The 20,094-nt window shown below is 39.0% G+C and overlaps 1 protein-coding gene across 1 annotated transcript in view; it reads right to left on the bottom strand.

The window, feature by feature from the left end:
• KIF3A (kinesin family member 3A) overlaps positions 1-20,094 on the bottom strand; it is a gene marked incomplete in the record, with an annotated part of 60,325 nt that overhangs the window by 17,235 nt on the left and 22,996 nt on the right. The window contains 4 exon segments of the mRNA XM_027767655.1: positions 2,765-2,939; positions 3,219-3,416; positions 4,534-4,673; positions 12,166-12,271. Of these exon segments, the coding sequence (XP_027623456.1) occupies positions 2,765-2,939; positions 3,219-3,416; positions 4,534-4,673; positions 12,166-12,271 (619 nt within the window).

Genomic DNA, 20,094 nt, shown 5'->3' with positions numbered 1-20,094 from the left:
AAAATGCTAAGGAAAAAAAAAAAATGATGTATTGAAAGGATAAAGAAATTACCCTGGGGACCAGCAGACAGAGTAATGGTTATGTCAATGGACTCCCACATAGTCAACTGTGGTTTGAGTCCCGACCCAGCAGCTTAAAAAACTCATGGTGGGTGCGTGTATATGTATGACCAAAATCCCGAGAAGAGAATGGACAAGAGACTGAATCATGGCCATCCTCCCAGGGGATGATTTCTCGCTTTCTGTCTCTGTCTCTCTGGTGAGCCATATGCCCTATAGCAAACATGTCTCCCCAAAAAAGAAAAAGAAATGAAAAGATATCTGTTGATGATGATGTATATGGTTGTCTTTGACTTGACTAATATGCACTGAATTCATGCTGGGGAAAAAAACCATGTTGTACACCATAAAGATGTTCAGTCATTAAATGTCAATAAAAATTTAAAAAGAGGAATGAAATTCCAGTAGATGCTACAATGCTACAACGTGGATGAATCTAAAGACATTATACGAAGTGAAATAAACTAGACACAAAAGGACATATACTGTATGATTTCCTTAAATAGGCACCCAGCAGTGTCTAAATTCATAGAGACAGAAAGCAGAACAGTGGTTAGTAGGAACTAGAGGGAGAAGGGAATATGAAGTTGGTAATCAATGCTTACAGAGTCTCTGGGTAATATAAAAAGTTCCAGAAATGGATAGTGGTGATAGCTGCATAACGTGAACATACTTATACCACTGAAATATACATACTTAAATATAGTTAAAATGGGCCAGCAGATGGTGTGGAGGTTAAGGCAGCTGGATCCCACATGGCTGACTTCACAGTTGAAGTCCCAGACCCGGCAGCTTGAAAATCACAGCAGACATATGAGCATGTGTGCCCAGAATCCCAAGAGGAGAATGGAGGAGAGGAGACTGTGGTGTGGCTATCCACCTGAGCTGTGATGTCTCTCTCTCTCTCTCTCTTTCTGTCTCTGGTAAGTGCATGTGCTCTATAGCAAAAACTGGAAAAGGCTAAAATGGTAAATTTTATGTTATGCTATTTTACCACATTAAAAAAATTTTAAAAAATAAAGGCACTCATTTAACATTAACAGAACTAAGAAATTAAAAATATTTAAAACACCCTGGCTATAAATACCACCTAGTGGTCATGTTAAAAACACCTATTAAAAGACGGTTCACTTATCACATTTCTTCAACAAATTTACTCAAGTTTATTGAATCAGCAATTTCCCAAACGCCTGTAATGCTGGCATCTCTGGACTTCACCTCTATAATCAATCCCCTCAGACTGCAAATGCACAGTTTCAAAGCCCTCTGTTCACCTGATTCACAGAGGAGCTCTACGACAACCAGAAAGGACTTGCTGTTCCATGCGGGTGCAGGGAGTCAGTGCTAGGGCACTTAAAGACGATTAGAAGTTTTTTACCCTCATAAATAAGATCTTCAGATTTTGTAAACTTCTAGCATTATCTTGCTAGAAAAGAACCATCAAAATTAATGATCACATTCAAATTTAAGTTATAAAAGCATTTTCAAGGCCATGCCATGTACTTTTACTTATTGCAAACCCAGTTTAACCATAACTTTCTTTACTTCAAATAATAGTGAGCTGACAGCAATCTAAAGCCTAGAGTGCTGGTCATGTTCACCTAAATCCACACACAGTGGAATCTGCTCTTACACAGAGACAAGTAAAAATTATTATTTAACAAGTGGTCATACGAAATCTACCAAAGTTCATGAGACTAATGATGGCAGTTTAATTTTTTTAAAACCACATACACACAAGTTAAATAATTTTACTAACTTTAATATGAAAATGCTAAAGTATGTAAATACCAAGTTACTTTCCAGGATTCTTTTTATTACTTTCTTTTTTTTTTTTTTTTTAGGTTTTTACCATAGGGCACGTGTGCTCACTAGAGAAAGACAGTAAGAAAGAAAGTGAGAAATCACCTCCTCCGGGGGATGGCCATCCCTCAATCCCTTCTCCTCATTCTTCTCTCTAGATTTTGGAAATGTACCACACAGGCCCTGCATGATTTTGAAGTGGAAGGTCCAGGATTTACCAGAGGGTGGGCACCACAATGCCCTTGAAGGTCCAGGATTTAAACCATGGTCAGCCATGTGGGAGTCCAGTGCCTAACCCCCATGCTACCTGCTGTCCCCTGAAAACCCTTTTTTTTTTTTTTTTAATGTGAAGTATGCCATCGGGTGCATACTTGGCTATAAAGAGACAAAGAAAGAAGGTGAGAGGGAAAGTGAGAAATCACTCCCCCAGGGGGATGGCCACACCCCAATCCCTTCTCTTCCATTCTCCTCTCAGGATTCTGGGTATGCACACGTGCATACGCACCCAACATTATTTTTAAGCTGCTGGGTCCAGAATTCAAATTGCAGTCAACCATGTGGGAGTCCAGGATCTTAACCACCATGGCACCTGCTGGTCCCCAAAACACTTTTATTTATTTATGTATTTATTTTTAAAATAATTTTTAATTCTATTTTATTTATTTATTTTTAATTTGATCAGAGAGAGACATAAAGAGAGTGAGGGAAAGTGAGAAAGCAAGCTGCCAGGTCTGGAAATCTAATCACAGTCAGCCATGTGGGAGTCCAGAGTCCCAATCACCATGCCACCTGCCAGCCCCACCTCAAAACACTTTTAATAGGTGTTTTTTGTTTTGACACTTGGTAGTTAATTAATATATTATCAATCAACATTAAGATGAACATTTTAAGAAAAAGTTACCTTCTTCAAGTTTTTTTTTCAGTTCTTCTATTTCTTTCTGAAACTGACGAAGCAAAGCATCCTTTGGATCTTCATTGATTCTAGCTTTATTTTTAATATTCTTAGCACGATTGGCATACCGTAATGTACTGATAGTTTCATCATAATTGTAATCTGCTGGTCCAATATTTGCACACTGTTGAATAAGAAATGCAAAACAAATCACTTCACACTTGATACATTTAAGATAAATAATGTCAATTTAATTATATGAGCACTAGGGCCTCCTTGGAAAAGAAAGCATGTGAGTGGTTTCCATTATGATCTAGCACACACAGTGTACTAGAAAGGAAAACCACAAATCAAGAAAAGTAAAATAATCAATAGTTTTTCATTTGTTTTACATATCAATTGTGGGCATAAACAGGAATCTTAAATTTGCCTGATGTTAACTACAGCACCAATTAAATCTTACCATCATAGTTTTTGAATTTCCTCCTAGGGAATCCTGAAGAAGACGAGTCAATTTAGAGTTACGATAAGGCACATGAGTGCTTTTTCCATCAACCAAGGCAGAAATTACATTACCAAGGGTGGAAAGTGAAAGATTGATTTTCGTAGCTTCCTTTAGGCGTTGTCCTGTAGCTCCAGTTTTTGCTTGTCTTTCTGAACCCTAGCAATAAACAAAGACAGAAGTAAAACTAATTAAAAATACAGAATATGGGATCAGCAGATGGCATAATGGTTACATCTCTGGACTCCCAGTAGTCAACCGTGGTTGAAGTCCCAGGCCTGATGGCTTAAAACTCACGCAGGGCACATGTGCGTGTGTACCCGAAATCCTAAGACGAGAATGGAGAATGGACTGCAGCGTGGCCATCCCTCCAGGGGGTGATTTCTCATTTTCTGTCTCTCTGTCTCTCCGGCAAGTGCATGTGCCACATAGCAAAAATCTCTTAAAAGAAAATAATACAGAATATCCTTTCCAATGTTTTTGTTTTGATTTAAAGAATTATTTTTTTAACTTACTATTACTTTTTAATATGCTATAGTACACAGGTACTCACCAGAGAGAGAAAGAGAAACAGAGAGAGAGAGAAAGCAAGCCACCAGGTCCGGGACTCCAACCACAGTTGGTCATGTGGAGTCAAGCACCTTAACCATTGTAATTCCTGCCAGCCCCAAAGGTTTTTGTTTTTTTTTAAAAAAAGTAATATGATTTTGGGACCAGCAGATGGGGTAATGGCTATGTCGCTGGACTCCCATGTAGTCAACCGTGGTTTGAGTCCCAGACCTGGTGGTTTGAACTCATGCCAGCCCGTGTGCATACATGCCAAGATCTCAAGAGGATAATGGAGGAGAAGGGACTGCTGTGTGGCCATCCCCCTTGGGAAATGATTTCTCGCTTTCTGTCTCTCTGTCTCTCTCTGTCTTTCTGGTGAGTACATGCACCCTATAGAAAAAAAAAAATCAAAAAAAAAAAGTAATATAATTTTTAAAAAATCTGATATGTCTGGAATGTGCTTTAAATACAGGAAGGGAAGAAGTAGGTAAGAGCGGATGAAACAAGATGGCTCACAAGCTAACTAATGAATCTGAGTGAAGAGTACAAGTGGAATCATTGTATTATTCTATCCACTTTTATATACATTTGGAATATTCCATAATAGCAAATAAACATAGACACGACTAAAGAAGTCATATGTAAACCACACCTTTGCACTTTTTTGTTTACAAAATAAATAGCTCCCAAGAAAGAGTTGTTCCTTAAGTAGTATCCTGTTACTTACTGCAAGATCTACAAGATGGAGCTTCCCCATCCTGACATGCATGTTACCATCAACGCCTTTCTCACTGCATTCTATAGTGATTGTGAAGATGGCGTGGGAACGGGAACTGTGTTCATTCATGTTAGTTGCGCCAACAGAACCTTTAACAAAGGAAGAAAACCCTTTAAAAAGTGTAACAGAATGCCTTTTAAAATAATTGAATTTAAAAAGTAATACTGAGATGCTTAATTTCATCCCAGTCAAAAAACAAAGAACATGGCTAAGCCACAAAAGCACAGGCATGTGTTTAGTAGCTATTACATGAATGTGTGACAACTTATGCTGGTAACAACAACAAAATCTTTAATGCTTCTGATTTTAAAGACATACTTTTAGCACAAAATACTTCAATCTCAAATATTTTTGCCTAAAATAATAACAGTTACACCAAAAAAAGCTAAATAACTGAAAAAGTACTGCTGATTCAGCTGTCTTTAAAGAGAATTATGTCCTGGGAATCTAAGCCAGAGAAATACGTAACCGTACATTAGAAATGGAAGACTAATCAGTGTGGCATCGTTTGCAATAGTGAAAGATCAAAAATAACCAATAGTGATTATCAAACAACCATTCAAAACATAAGGCAGATCTGTAGCTACTGAAATAGAAAGATGCCCACAACATAGGAATTGAAACAAAACAAGGTAAAGAGGTTTGCATAGAATTATCTAGTTTCTGCATAACCAAACGCATCCATTCAAAATACATTATTTGTGTTAATATATTGTACATGAATATACTGTATAAAAAAGAAAGTCATCTGTTCTGATTTTATAATAGACATCGATTCATTTTTTTAATTCAAAAAAATTTTTAAAGCATTCTTAATTTCACCCAATGCCAAAATGATCTTCCTACTAATATATTCATGCAGAACTTCTCCATGCAAGCTTTGATTTTATAAGTTAAATGTCAAAAGGGTATTTTTAATTAGGCTATGCCTGCATTAGAAGTCAGATAACTAGAATGTAAATTGCACCATTAAAGAAAAGGAGCCAGTCCATAGCACAGTGGTTAAGTGCTGTGCATAGTTAGCAAGATCCCTCATGTCTGACCGCAGTTCAAATACTAACCTCAGCAGACTGAAACACAGGCCAGGCATATGTACCTGCATGCCAAAGTCCTGACAGGATGGAAAAATGGAACAAAAGGGATTGTGGCATGACCATGCTCCGCTAGGAGTTTCTCTCTCTCTCTCTCTGTCTCTGTCTCTCTCTCTTTCTCTGGTGAGTGCATGTGCCATACAGAAAATTTTAAAAATTAATAATAATAAAAAAAAGTAATTCTTAATTTAAAAAAGTAAAGGATCTACCAGCAGTTAGTGTAATGGCTATGTCGCTGGACTCCCATGTAGTCGACCGCAGTTCAAGTCCCGGACCCGGTCGCTTAAAAATCATGTCGGGCACGTGTGCGTGCGTGCCCAAGATCCCGAGAGGAGAATGGAGGAGAAGGGACTGCGGCATGGCCATCCCCCCTGGGGGGTGATTTCTCGCTCTCTGTCTCTCTGTCTTTCTCTGTCTGTCTGGCGAGCGCACGCGCCCTATAGCAAAAACCTCTCAAAAAAAAAAAAAAAAGGAAAGGAGTCATCCCTGTAGCCAAGTGGTTAAAGCAAACTGATTTCACAGAGCTGACTATGGTCTGAATCCAAACTTTGAAAAATATGTCAGGCCTGTGTGCGGGCATGCTCCAAATTGCAATAGGATGGAGAAATGGAGGAGAAGGAATCGTGGCATGACACACCCCACTAGGTGGTGTTTTCCTCTCTCCCCCCTCTCTCTGGCAAGTGCACACACCCTCTGGCAATTTTTAATTTAATTTTATTTTTTTTTGGAGAGGTTTTCGTTAACTGCTGGTTCCCACCCACTGGCAATTTTTTAAAAAAGTAAAGTCCAATGACAACAGGTAAATTTAAAAACAGAAAGAAAACACAGTATTATATACTATATATCCTTACTTTTTAAAAGTCAAATTATGATTTTTTCCAAAACTATAATAAGTTGTTAAATTTGACAATACTTTAAATTATCTGATCAGCAGTGATACACATACATATTTCCAGAGTACTGGGTTTTGTTTTATTTGCTATTTTTTCATTTAACATTTTCTCCTATGGGTAGATTCCATGTTAAAACAACTTGAAAATTCAGGGCCAGCAAGAAGCTTGGTGGTTAGGGGCACTGGACTCCCACATGGCTGACCACGGTTAGAGTCCTGGACCTGGCAACTTGTTTTCTCATTTTGCCTTTCTCTGTGTCTCTGGTGAATTGAAAAATAATAATAATAAATAAATACAATTTTAAAACACTACCACTGATTTTTTTGTCTTATTTATTTCAAAATTTTAAAAGTTTGTTTTTCAAAGGCTATGGAAAATTTTATAAATATCCCTGCATACATATAAAATCATTGTAAATTGCATCCCTGCATGTGTATAAACTCATTGTAATTTGTAAATTGTATTCCTGCATGTTTATAAACTCATTGTAAATCCAAGAATCCTTACTGCAGTATTGATCATAATAGCAAGACTGGGATCAATAAAAGGGTGGTGCTGGCAGGTGGCATAGTAAGGGCGCTGGACTCCCACATGGCCAACCACAGTTCGAGTCCCGGACCTAGCAGCTTGCTTTCTCACTACCCCCCAGCCCCAGTTCTGTCCCTCTCTGATCAAATTCAAATAAATAAAGTTAGTTAAGTAAAATAATTCTTTAAAAAAATAAAAGGATGGGTAAATAAATTCTGGAATATCCATCCAATAAAATAGTATGTATTTACACACACACACACACACACACACACAATTATTATATATATTATTGCCAGAGGGCACGTACACTTACCAGAGAGAGACACAAAGACAGAGGCGGATGCGTAATCACGCTGCAAACCCCTTTCCTCTATTTCCTCCATTTCTCTATCCCACAGACGCACATGCACCCGGGGTATTTTTCACGCCACTGTTGCTGGGATTTGTACCGTGGTCAGCAAGAGGAACAACTCCTCTTGCACAGCACTTAACTGCTAGACTACAGGAAAGCCCTATGCTTGTCTTTTAATGTACACATACGCACTAACGTGTTCAAGTGAAATGATCTCCATGATAACAGTCAAGTGAATAAGGTATGCTATTTTCTGACTAAAAAGAGCACAAGCATTCTGTCTAAATGCACGCACACACACTCATGTACACACAGACTACATCAGGAAGGGGACATGAGAAACTGACTGAGGCGGCCCCTAGGGATGGTAAGTAGGTGACTGACAGGGTAGGAAACAGATTTCTTATTTAGTGTATACTTTGTGCCTCTCAAATTTTATACCATTTGTATGGGTTATACATTTAAAAGAATAATTTTTTTAAAGGACTATGGGGCCTGCAGCACTGGACTCCCACATGGCTGACCAGGGTTCAAGTCCCAGACCTGTAGGCTTGAGAATCATGCTGGGCACATGTGCATGTGTGCCAGAAAGCTAGGAGGGGAACAGAAGAGCAGGGATTGGGGTGTGGTCATCTCCCCTGGTGGGTGATTTCTCACTTTCCCTCTCACTGTCTTTCTCTGGTGTGGGCACACACCCTATGATAAAAATTTTTAAAAATAAAAAGGATTATAATTTAAAGACTGAAAATATTCTGCTCTGTGGAAATATTAACCAGTTTATGATACCAACAATGTAAATGTACTCATCTAGTTTAAATTTACAGTTTAGTTGCTAGGCAGACTGTGTATTTGCTCATGAAATGACTACGTATTTCTCAAGTGTAAACTCTATCTATACTTTGAACACATATGCAAAACAGGTGCAACCTTTTATTTTCCATCTATTTAGAGTAGCAGCTTTTACCATCACATATCCCCCTCTCTGGCATTTCCCTTTTTACATTTTATTGTATTTCCAAATAATATTTGTATTTTTGGGTTTGAACTCTTCTAGCTGGAAATCTGCATTAAGTGTTTAACTCTTGAACTTGGTCAATTTATTAACTTAAGAGTATTTTCATCTCTGCTATTTTAAGTTTTCAGATCTCTTTATCCTGGGACCAGCAGGTGGTATAATGGTTATGTCACTGGACTCCCACATAGCCAACCACAGTTTGAGACCTGGACCCAGGGGCTTGAAACTATGTCAGGCGCATGTGCGTGCATGCCCCAAATTCCAAGAGAACAGTGTGTCCATCTCCCCCAGGGGATGGGGGTGTGGTTTCTCGCTTTCTGTCTGTCTCTCTCTATATCTCTGGTGGGCGCACATGCCCTACAGCAAAAATCTCTCTCATACACAAAAAAACCTCTTCTGGGGTGGCAGATTGTGTAGTGGTTAGAGGCGGTGGATTCCCACATGGCTGACTGTGGTTTGAGTCCGGACCTGGTGGCTTGCTTTCTTGCTTTCCCTTTCTCTCTCTTTCTAGCTCTGCCTGATCAAATGTAAAAATAATAATAGTAGTAATAAATGGAATTAAATAAATTAATTATTTTTTTAAAAATCTTCCAGATCTTTACATGTAGGTTTTAACAGGTTCATTATAGTCCATTTTGCACCATAATTTATAAAATCAGTGGCTCTAGTAATGGTTATTTAGATTGTCTATATCTAAAAATATTTTTCTAGAATATACATATAGAATTAAAAACACTGGGTCATAAGGAATGTATTCTTAAAATGTCAACAGATGCTCTCACACTGCCTTTCACAAGGGCTGTCCCAATTTACATTTGCACCCCCACTGGCCGGTCTTCACAGTCTCACAAACAGAATATCCTTTCATCCAACCTGACAGGTAGAATATCTCTCACTGTTGTTTATACTTGAATTTTCCTGATTAACTGTGAAGCTGAGCATCTTTCCATATGCTGACTGCTGTGAATAGTTCTTCTGTGAATAACTTAGTTGTACATACTGTTTTGCACATGATTCTGTTAAGACTCAGGCTTTTTCTTATTAGACTTTCTATTTAATAATAAAAATGTAATTGGGGCCAGCAGGTTGCATGGTGATTAAGGGCAAGAGAGGAAAACACCACTTAGTGGGGCGTGGTAATGCCACAATTCCTTCTCTTCCATTTCTTCATCCTACTGGGATTTTGGGCATGCCTGCACATAGGCTTGACATATTTTTCAAAGATGGGATTCAGACCATAGTCAGCTATGTGAGATCTGTTTGCTTTAACCACCTAAATATAATTCATTTTTATAATTATTTTATTTAACTTTATTTATTTCTTTTAATTTGATCAGAGAGGGACAGAGAGAGAAAAAGTGAGAAAGCAAGCCACCAGGTCCAAGACTCGAACCACGGTCAGCCATGTGGGAGTTCAGCATCCTTAACAACCACAACACCTGCTAGCTCCAAAAACGAAATTCATTTTTTAAAAGAATTATTTTATTTATTTATTTAAATTTGACCAGAGAGGGACAGAGCAAGAGAGGAGGACAGAGGGTAAGTGAGAAAGTAAGCCGCCAGGTCTGAATCACGGTCAGCATTGTGGGAGTCCAGCGCCCTTCACCACCATGCTGCCTGCCAGCCCCAAAAAGGTCACTGATTTTAAAAATTTTCACTTAATTTCTTTGGGTTTGTTAGATCTATAGTCAAGTTATACAAAGTTAAAATTTTTTTTCACTTCCTATTTTTTTAAAGAATTATTTATTTTATTTATTTCAATTTGCCATGTACTCACATGGGGCACATGTACTCACCAGAGAGAAACAGAGAACGAGAGGAAAAGTGAGAAAGGAAATGACCAGGTTCGGGACTCGAACCTCAGTCAACCATGTGGCAGTCCAGTGTCTTAGCCAACAAGTCACCTACTGGCCCCCCATGTTATCTTTTACCTCTAATTTCTATTAGCAGTATCATTAGCAGTAGGCCTGGACATCTATATATTACATATTGAAGTCTCTTATTCTTTAGATTAAAAATTTGAAATAATTACTAAAAAGAATGCCATTTTATCTTGCTTTTCTTGTCAACAGAAGGGAGATAAGATAGTGTCTGGTAATGTAGACTAATGGCCTAGGTCAAATACTCACTCCTACCCTTAGTAATTACATCACCTTGGACAAGTTAAACTTAGTTTCAATTTCCTCATTCATGAAGTCGAAATTTAATTGCATCACTGTCTATTGTGAGGAAGATTGTTTCTTTCTTTCCTTTTTTTTTTTCAATTTGCTATAGAGCACATGTGCTTGACAGAGAAAGACAGAGAGAGAGAAAGTGAGAAAGCATCCCTGCCCCAATGAGGGAGATGGCCACATCACCATCCCTTTTCCTCCATTATCCTTCTGGGATCTGGGGCACACATGCACACATGCTTAGTGTGTTTTTCAAGCTGACAGCCCAGGACTCGATCCACACCAATAGGCCATGTGGGATCTAGTTGCCTTAACCACCATACTACCAGCTGGCCCCGGAAGATCACCTTTTTAAAGCACAAGTATTTACTAATTATGTTTCACTATGGAACTAAGGTCAGTAAGCCAACAGAAGGTCTTGGAAAGATGACCTAGCACCATAAACAGTTCTGCCTGGCAGAGAGGAATAGAGAAGCTATATGGAAGAATTCATACCATAAACTAGGCTGGACTTTTCCAGCCCAGCATTGTAATCAGTAGAGATTGCAAAAGAGCAACCACACCAGAGGATTATCTTTTTTTTTTTTTTTTTGGAGAGATTTTCACTGTAGGGCACGTGCGCTCGCCAGACAGACAGAGAGAGACATAGAGACAGAAAGCGAGAAATCACCCCCCAGGGGGGATGGTCACGCCGCAATCCCTTCTCCTCCATTCTCCTCTCGGGATCTTGGGCACGCACACACACGCGCCCGGCGTGAGTTTTAAGCCACCGGGTCCGGGACGCTAACCGCGGTCGACTACGTGGGAGTCCAGCGACATAGCCATTAGGCTAACTGCTGGTTCCCTCCAGAGGATTATCTTGAGGAAGACTTTTAAAGAAAGAAAAAGAGACTGATCTTTGAGAGCAGATTCTGTATATCACAGACTACTTGATAGGCGGGGCTGAATTGTGAAGGTTTATGTGTGACTTGTGTGCTGGGCATTTGCTTTTCAACAGTATGAGTAGTTGGCATGCAAATATTTTCTCAAAAATATTTAAAACCATACTGTCTCTGCTGTTATAGAGTCACAAACAAAATTAGAATAAATATTTTGAACGTTATCTTTAAAACTCAAGTTTTATGAAATTTTGAAAGTTGTTTATTAACTGTCAAGAACTATGGAGTATCAGCAAAAAATTTTTGATATGTAACATAAATGTTTGTGGGAAAATGTAAAAATAAATAAATAAATGATGAAAACAATTTTTTGGCAATAGGAAAGTAAAACACAAAAAGAGAGACAACTATGTATGTTTCAAAAACTAGCACATTATTATGAAGGAAAAAACCTCTGGTTTGACTGAGCACAGAAAATAGTCTATGATTTTTCATTCATCTATGGTTTTTACATAGTAAATAACCAAAGGGGAAGAATCTTCAGAAACGCTAAAAGTCCAACCTCTACAGGGCAAAGGTCATTCCAGTTTTGCTTCTAAACCAGTCTACTCCACACATAAATGCTTATCACAACTACATACTATACTTACGGTTTTTGTGACCTAGTGTCATAATTCTGTCCATATCATCCGCATTATTTACCACATAAGCTGATAAATCTTTGATGTAAACTCCCACATCTGGTCTTTCTTTAACCTAAAACAAAAGAAAGAAAGAAAAAAATTAGCATCTACTATATGCTGGACACTCTGCTAGACAATGGGGACAGTAGTGAACATTGCAGACATAGCATCAATCTATAGGGAGAATACACAAGCTAATAACCACGTGGAAAAAAATTTTATATCAACTGTGATGAAGAAGAAATGCATGACAGTCTGGGAATACATTGCAAAGACACCAAGCTAGTGAAGGAGACTAAGTTTCTCCAAGATGATGTTTAAACTAAAATATGAAGAAACATCAGTTAGGTAGCCTGAGTTGGGGTAAGAGGAGAACGGTTCTGAAAAGATACTAAAACAGGGAAAAAAAACTAATCACTTACAAAAAATAAAATAAAAATCCAGGGTTCCTACAGAGAGCAAGAAACAGGGAAATCAATTTGAAACCACTGGAGAATTTGAAGCAACTGAATGAAATAATCAGATGTATGGCATCCAGGTAAAAACATCACCTTTCCGTGGGTTACCTTATGAGAACTTTTGTCAAATTTTAAAAATGCATATAGGATTAATTTGCCTAAAATTCAAGTAGTGCTGTACATACAAAACTCACTTCAGGGGCCAGCAGGTGTCCTGGTGGTTAGGGCCAACCCCTCTGGGAGGTGACTTCTCATTCTCCTCGTCTTTCTCTGGTAAGCACACACCCTATGGCAAAATTCTTAAGAAAAAGGCAAGGGGGTGGGGCAGCAGGTGGTGTAATGGTTAAGGTGTTGAACTCCCAACGACTGACTGCAGTTCAAGACCTGGACTCAGCAGCCTGAAACTCACACTGGGCATGTGTGAGCACATGTCTAAAAATCCTGAGAGGAGAATGGAGGAGAAGGGATTGTGGAGTGGCCATCCCTCCAAAGGGTGATTTCTTGCTCTCTGTCTCTCTTCTCTGTCTTTCCAGTGAGTATATGCGCCCTCTAGCAAAAATCTCTCTCTCAAAAAAAAAAAAAAAAAAAAAAGACCTTATTAGGAGCCCACCCACTGGTGCAGCAATAGTACAAGTGCCTTGCAGATCTAGAAGCTCTATGATGACGACTGGTTTGGATCCCTGGGTTGGACTGAAAAACATGCCAGGTGTGCACGTGGGTGCCCAGGATCCTGTGAACTGGGGGCTAGGGAAGGGGAACCCCACTGAGACATGACCCTGTCAAGGGTACTTCTCTTTTTCTTTCTCACGAGCACACGCACAAACAAATTCTCTATCGTGAGGAAGAAAAGAAGAGACCTTGTTAGGGATGAGACGGAAGAGACCTCCTTCCGTCTCTCTCACTCATGGCAGTGATAATAAACTTAAAATATTCACTTTGGAGGCCCTCTGTCGTCACCTCCAGTAGCCAACAGAATAGAGCAAAACTGACTCAGAAGCCCATGGCTGCCAGGACAAAGTCACTCCACAGGTTTATTCATAGACAAAGAGAACAAACAAAAATTTGAAAAAAAAAAAAATAGTTCCAGAGACGAAAGTTACTAGAAACCCAAATTTCAGGTGTTGACTTTCAGTCTAGTTGGAGTTTTGTATGTATCTCTTCTGTGATAATGTACAGGTATATTTATAAATTAGGAAAAATTATCCTTCATCTGTCATGGGGTATAATTAGCCCCAATAATGTCAGTAGTAAAAGAAGTGTGTTGGCTTCTATAAACCAGCAGGTTTCAAACAGTGCTCTGAGACTCTCCAGAGGGGTCTGTGGTGTCACTGAGGAGGCCACTGTGGGAGTTTTAAATTTTTCAGACCCAGACAAGTTCTAAGAGAGCTTCACTTTCATGTGTTTTACACATTGAGCTTACACATTTAGTTTGATAAAAGTGTTTAAATGCCTTGAAAACTACTTGTCTATTTCAGTGTTTCTCAAAAAACAAACAAACAAACAAACAAACAAAAAACTGGGACCACCAGATGGTCTAGCAGTTACGTCACTGGGCTCCCATAAGGCCAACCATGATTCAAGTCCTGGACTCAGTGGCTTCAAAATCATTTTAGCATGCATGCCCAGGATCCTGGGAAGAGAATGGAGAAGGGACTGTAGTGTGGCCATTCCCCTGGGGGATGATTTCTCATTTTCTGTCTCTCTGTCTCTCCCGTGAGCACATGTGCCACTATAGCAAAAATCTCTCTCAAAAAAATTATAGTAAAAATCATGACTATTTATTTTTTAATAATTATTTTATTTAACTCTACTCATTTATTTATTTATTTACTTATTTATTTTAATTTGACCAGAGGGACAGAGAGAGAGAGAAAGTGAGAAAAAAAGACGCCAGGTCCTCGACTCAAAACAGCAGTCGGTCATGTGGGAGTCCAGCACCCTTAACCACCATGCCACCTGCTGGCCCCAAAACATGACTATTTCTCTTTTTTTATTGTTTTTGGAGAGCTTTTCGCTATAGGATGTGTGTGCTCGCCAGAAAGACAGAGAGAGACAGGGAGACAGAAAGCGAGAAATCACCCCCTCGGGGGGGATGGCCACGCCACAATCCCTTCTCCTCCATTCTCCTCTCAGGATCTTGGGCACGCACGCACATGCATCCGGCGTGAGCCACTGGGTCCAGGACTCAAACCACAGTCGACTACATGGGAGTCCAGCAACATAGCCATTACGCCAACTACTGGTCCCAAAACATGACTATTTCTAATATGCAAACTGATATTTTTGTAAAACATTAAAACCATGCACTTCAATGCCATGGCAGTCTCAAACTGCTATGAAAGTTAAGCTCTTCTCTCACTTTCTGTGTTTATCTCACTGCAGACTAGAAACATTCTTCAAACTAACATTAGCCTACAACTAGTGTCTTTAAGACCTCAAAAGTCTTTTCTAATCACAAATGGTATTAATTCAAAATTCAGTTATTAATAGCCAGTGCACACAACTGATTAGATATGAAAGATGAAGAAATAAAATATAACTCCAAATTTGTGAAAGTTTGAAAACATGGGAGTAGCAAGGATTATTTTTAAGTTGTTTGTTTGTTGTTGCTAGAGGGCACAGTGTGTGCACTTGCCAGAGACAGACAGAAACAGACAGAAAGAAAGGGAAAGTGAGAGATCACCCCCCCAGGGGATATGGCCCGGCCACAATCCTTTCTTCTCCTTCTTTTCCTCTCAAGTTTTGGGGATGCATGCACACATGCCTGGACTGATTTCCAAGCCCCGGGGTCCAGAGCTCAAACTGCAGTCGGCCCTGTGGGATCCAGCCATCTTAACCTCCACACCACCTACTGGTCTCTAGCAAGGAATTTTTAGCATTAAAAAATAAGAATTTAATTTCTATAATAAATACAATTTATAACAGTAAAACAATGGACCTCAATAGGGGCAGTTACTCCCCCGTCCCAGAATGTTTTAGAAATTTGTGGGGGTGGTTTCTGGTTTACTTGAGGACACTTGAGGTATTTACAGGCAAGGAGAGAAACTGAACATCTTGACATGGGTGGGATGGTCTCACCCATTGTCCCACATAGTTCTGAATGTCCTACCAGACAGTCACAAGGCTGAAAAAAACTTAAAATTATGAATCCAGGCCCAAATAATTATATTTTGATCGATGAATTTAACTGTACTTTACGTACAAAGACAAAGTGTTTTTCCATGGTAGTAATAATGTAGAAATGTATTTTTTTGGGAAACTGAGAGAATAATTGTTCTTTATTTTGCTTAGAACCAAGAGCTAGTCACTAGTTGTTTTGTTTTGTTTTGTTTTGTTTAAAGAAGATTTTGCTATAGGGCCTGTGTACTTGCGGGGAAAACAAAGAGACAGAAAGCGAGAAATCACCCCCCAGGGGATATGGCCATGGCACAATTCCTTCTCCTCCATTCTCCTCTTGGGATCTGGGGCATGCATGCACACACACCCAGTGTGAGTTTTAAGCCACCAGGTCCAGGACTCAGACCACAGTCAACTACATGGGAGTCCAGCGACATAGCCATTACGCCAACTGCTGGTCCCTCCAGTCACTATTTTTAAAGACCACATCATTGACAGTAACACCAGTGAAGGAGTTTAAATTACCAATACGTGATACTTACATCGCTCTGCATTTGTATCCTTGAAGTTACGGTAACTCTCTAGGTCTCTGACAATTTCATTATGCCACGTAGTATGGTCACACATCAACATTTACACATTAAAATCTTATTATTTTATTTTTAATTACTTTTCATCTTCCTCCATTACATAGGGCAGTATATTGACTTTTTTAAAAAAGAGTATGTGTGCATGTAGAATTTATCATTTATGAATTTTATTTCAGGACAGTCAAAAGGGCATTACCAGATATGTTACCAAAAGCAGAGCACTGGATCTAGCAAGGTTGAGAACCACGGACAAGGACAGTCCCAAGAATAAATCTAATCTACAACTCTTGGTACAAAAAAAGAAATATTCTTTCCAAATAATCGTTTTCCTCTAAGAATCTGCATGATAAAATGATGAACATTTAAGAGCTAAAAAGCACAGAATTAACAAAGTATCAATCAAAACTAAAGATGACAACTAGCAACAAGGAAATTTGCTTCCACATCCACAGTATACCCATTATAAAGTCTTCATTATAATCCAACAAGCAACAACAAACCTAAAGAATCACACTAATAAACAAAAACCTCCAGTACCCTACTTGTATAAATGGTAAGATCTTAACAAAAGCTTTGATATCCCTAAAATGGTTTTCTTGAATACTAAATTAGAAAGTGCAGGTTACTGCCGTTCCCACCTCACAGCTAGTACTGCTTCTGCCCAGAAATGGGGTACGGGCTTCAGTGAGGATTCAGTCACATGGAGGATGGTTTCAGAAAGGCAGCTTGTTGCTGGCTTTTGGTTCCATTTTTCAGCTGTTTGTAATCTGAATCTTCTTAGCTAACTTTGCTTAAAGCTTTGAAACCATTTCTCTTGGTGGTAAACAACTCCTTCTATTTATCAGCCTTATTAAATGAGTGTTAATTTTTGCTCTAGAAATAAGGGGCAACCTCCCTTCGAAACAGTAGCTAAATTTATGTTAAACATCTGTGAAACTTCATGTCTTTTCTGATAAAACCGGTTTGGGGATTTTTTTTTTTTTTTTTGGAGAGGTTTTTGCTATGGGGCACGTGCACTCGCCAGACAGAGACAGAGAGTCAGAAAGCGAGAAATCACTCCCCAGGGGGGATGGCTACGCTGCAATCCCTTCTCCTCCGTTCTCCTCTCGGGATCTTGGGCAAGCACGCACACGTGCCCGGCATGAGTTTTAAGTCACCGGGTCTGGGACACGAACCGTGGTCGACTACATGGGAGTCCAGTGACATAGCCGTTACGCAAACTGCTGGTCCCCAGTTTGGGGACTTTTTGTTGTTTTTATGTGTGTGCATCTATAAATTGTCTCTTTTATTCCTTCCCTGCCTGTTTTCTAAACAGCTTCCAGGAATAATTCTTTGCTCCTGAGACAGGAAAACACTAAGAATAGGAATAAAATTCTAAAAATTCTAAAGCATACCATGACAATAATTGTTCTGGAATTCCAACTGGTTTTAATACAGTCAGTTCTTGTGCACGTGCTTTTTTAAAATGTTTAAAACATTTTCTAAATTTTTATTCATTATTATTATTGTTATTATTATTTAATTTGACCAGAGAGAGAGAGAAAGTGAGAGAGTAAGCCACCAGGTCCAGGACTCAAACCATTGTTGGCCATGTGGTAGTCTGACACCCTAATCACCATGCCATTTGTCAGCCCTATGCATGTTCTTTAATTCACTGAAAAAATTATACCAAGGATAATTTCTGGCCATTAGAAAAATCATCCAAAACCTGAAATTATAGGATTAAAATCTGGCAGTTGCTCAATCCTGCAGGATTTTCTCTCTGCTTAGGGGTATTCAAAGTTGCTTGGAAATTGTTCTTTTCTTATACATTCTAGCCAAGCCTAAGATAAAATGTAACATCTTAGAGTTAACTCCTAAATTCATTTGAAAACAAGATGTTTAAGGGGGGAAGGTGTATAAAGAATGTTTTCCAAAAGGCGGTAAGATTGGTTTGTGTGTGTGTGTGTGTGTGTGTGTGTGTATGTGTGTGTATACATATATACATATACACACACATACATATACACACTTAGGTACATTTGTACATGTGTACATAAAATACACGCGTCTGCATGGTAAAATGAAGAAATTCAATTGAATGAAGTGTTTTGCAAGTCCATATGATAAGTTCATCTTGGATAAACAAGCCACGTTTCACGGTTGTAGGTAAAATAAAAGTGAAGGCACCTTCAAAACCATCAGTATAGGGACCAGCAGTTAGCGTAATGGCTATGTCGCTGGATTCCCACGTAGTCAACCGTGGTTTGAGTCCCGGACCCGGTGGTTTAAACTCACGCCAGGCACATGTGCGTGTGTGCCCAAGATCCCGAGAGAAGAATGGAGGAGAAGGGATTGCAGCGTGGCCATCCCCCCAGGGGGTGATTTCTCGCTTTCTATCTCTCTGTATCTCTCTGTCTGGCGAGTGCACGCGCCCTATAGCAAAAACCTCTCCCAAAAATAAATAAATAAATAAATAAGTGGCATGGTGGTTAAAGGTGCTGGACTCCCACGTGGCCGACCACGGTTCAAGTCTCGGACCTGGTGGCTTGCTTTCTCACTTCCTCTGTCTCTCTCTATCTCTCTCTGATCAAACTGGAAAATAATAATGATAATAAAAATAAATAAAGTTAAATAACATAATTCTTTAAAAATAAATAAATAAACCATCAGTATACATCTGTGCCTGGATCTGATGCTCAGGCAGGATAACTGCTGTAAGGTCACAAGACCATAAGTCCAGGCTATAAGTGAAGTGGTCTTTGTGTAATTCTCTGATAAACAAGAATTACTGGTTTAAAGATTGGCAAGAGAAAAAAGGCAAGTTACCTACAAAGGGTATCCCATCAGACTAACGGCAGACCTCTCATTGGAAACAATGCGAGCGAGGAAAGAATGGGAAAATATATTCAAAGTATTAAGGGAAAAGCAATTTCAACCGAGAATTCTGTACCCAGCAAGGTTATCATTCATTTGGGAAGAAAAGACACGAACTTTCCCAGATAAACAAAACCTGAAAGACTTTACCAGCACCAGACCGGATCTCCAAGAAGTTCTTAAGGGAGTTAAGAACTTAAAATTAAATGCAGACACACAGAAATAAGAGTTCAGAAACTAAGAAAATGGGCAACTTAATTGTAGGGCCAAAAGCTGGAGTTGAGTATTATATCCCAGATTTCAATCTGGAACATCGAACCTCAACAGATACAGAAGAAAGATTAAGTACATGAGACTGAACTGATGAAACAGTATTCTATGACTTGACTAAAATATTGCTGCTTTTCTTCTAAGCTTTGTTCGGTTTTAAGGATCTTTGTCCTGCCTTCAGCTATCAATAGATTCATGTTCCTACTATTTGAACAGAATACTAACCTGTTTCTAGGCTTTAAGTTTCAAAGAAATATCCTTACCGGTTCAAAACTGCTTTTCTTGAAACCATCGGCTGAACTTGCTATTGAAAGTAGTTAGATTACTTATGATATTGTGTGACCAACGAAATGTTGGGGGAAAAGGGATTGAAGACAACTGTAGACAGCAGAGATAGTGTAATAAGAGAGTGGAATAGGGCAGAGGGCTAGACATGGGGTAAAAAACATATATATGAAAGTAGAAATGGAATATTATGGATGATAACATGCATTATTAAGCCACTATGCAGTATATTCTAGATGGGAAACCACATTTAGAATGTTGTGATGATGCTCAGGGAATGAATGTAAATTAATAAAAAAAAATTTCAGAAGAAAAAAAAA

This window comes from Tupaia chinensis, unplaced genomic scaffold (genome assembly GCF_000334495.1).
Source record: "Tupaia chinensis unplaced genomic scaffold, TupChi_1.0 Scaffold144346_1, whole genome shotgun sequence".
Classification (NCBI taxonomy): domain Eukaryota; kingdom Metazoa; phylum Chordata; class Mammalia; order Scandentia; family Tupaiidae; genus Tupaia; species Tupaia belangeri.
The sequence above is the reverse complement of the archived record's forward strand: the minus strand, read 5'-3'. Positions and strand labels throughout refer to the sequence as shown.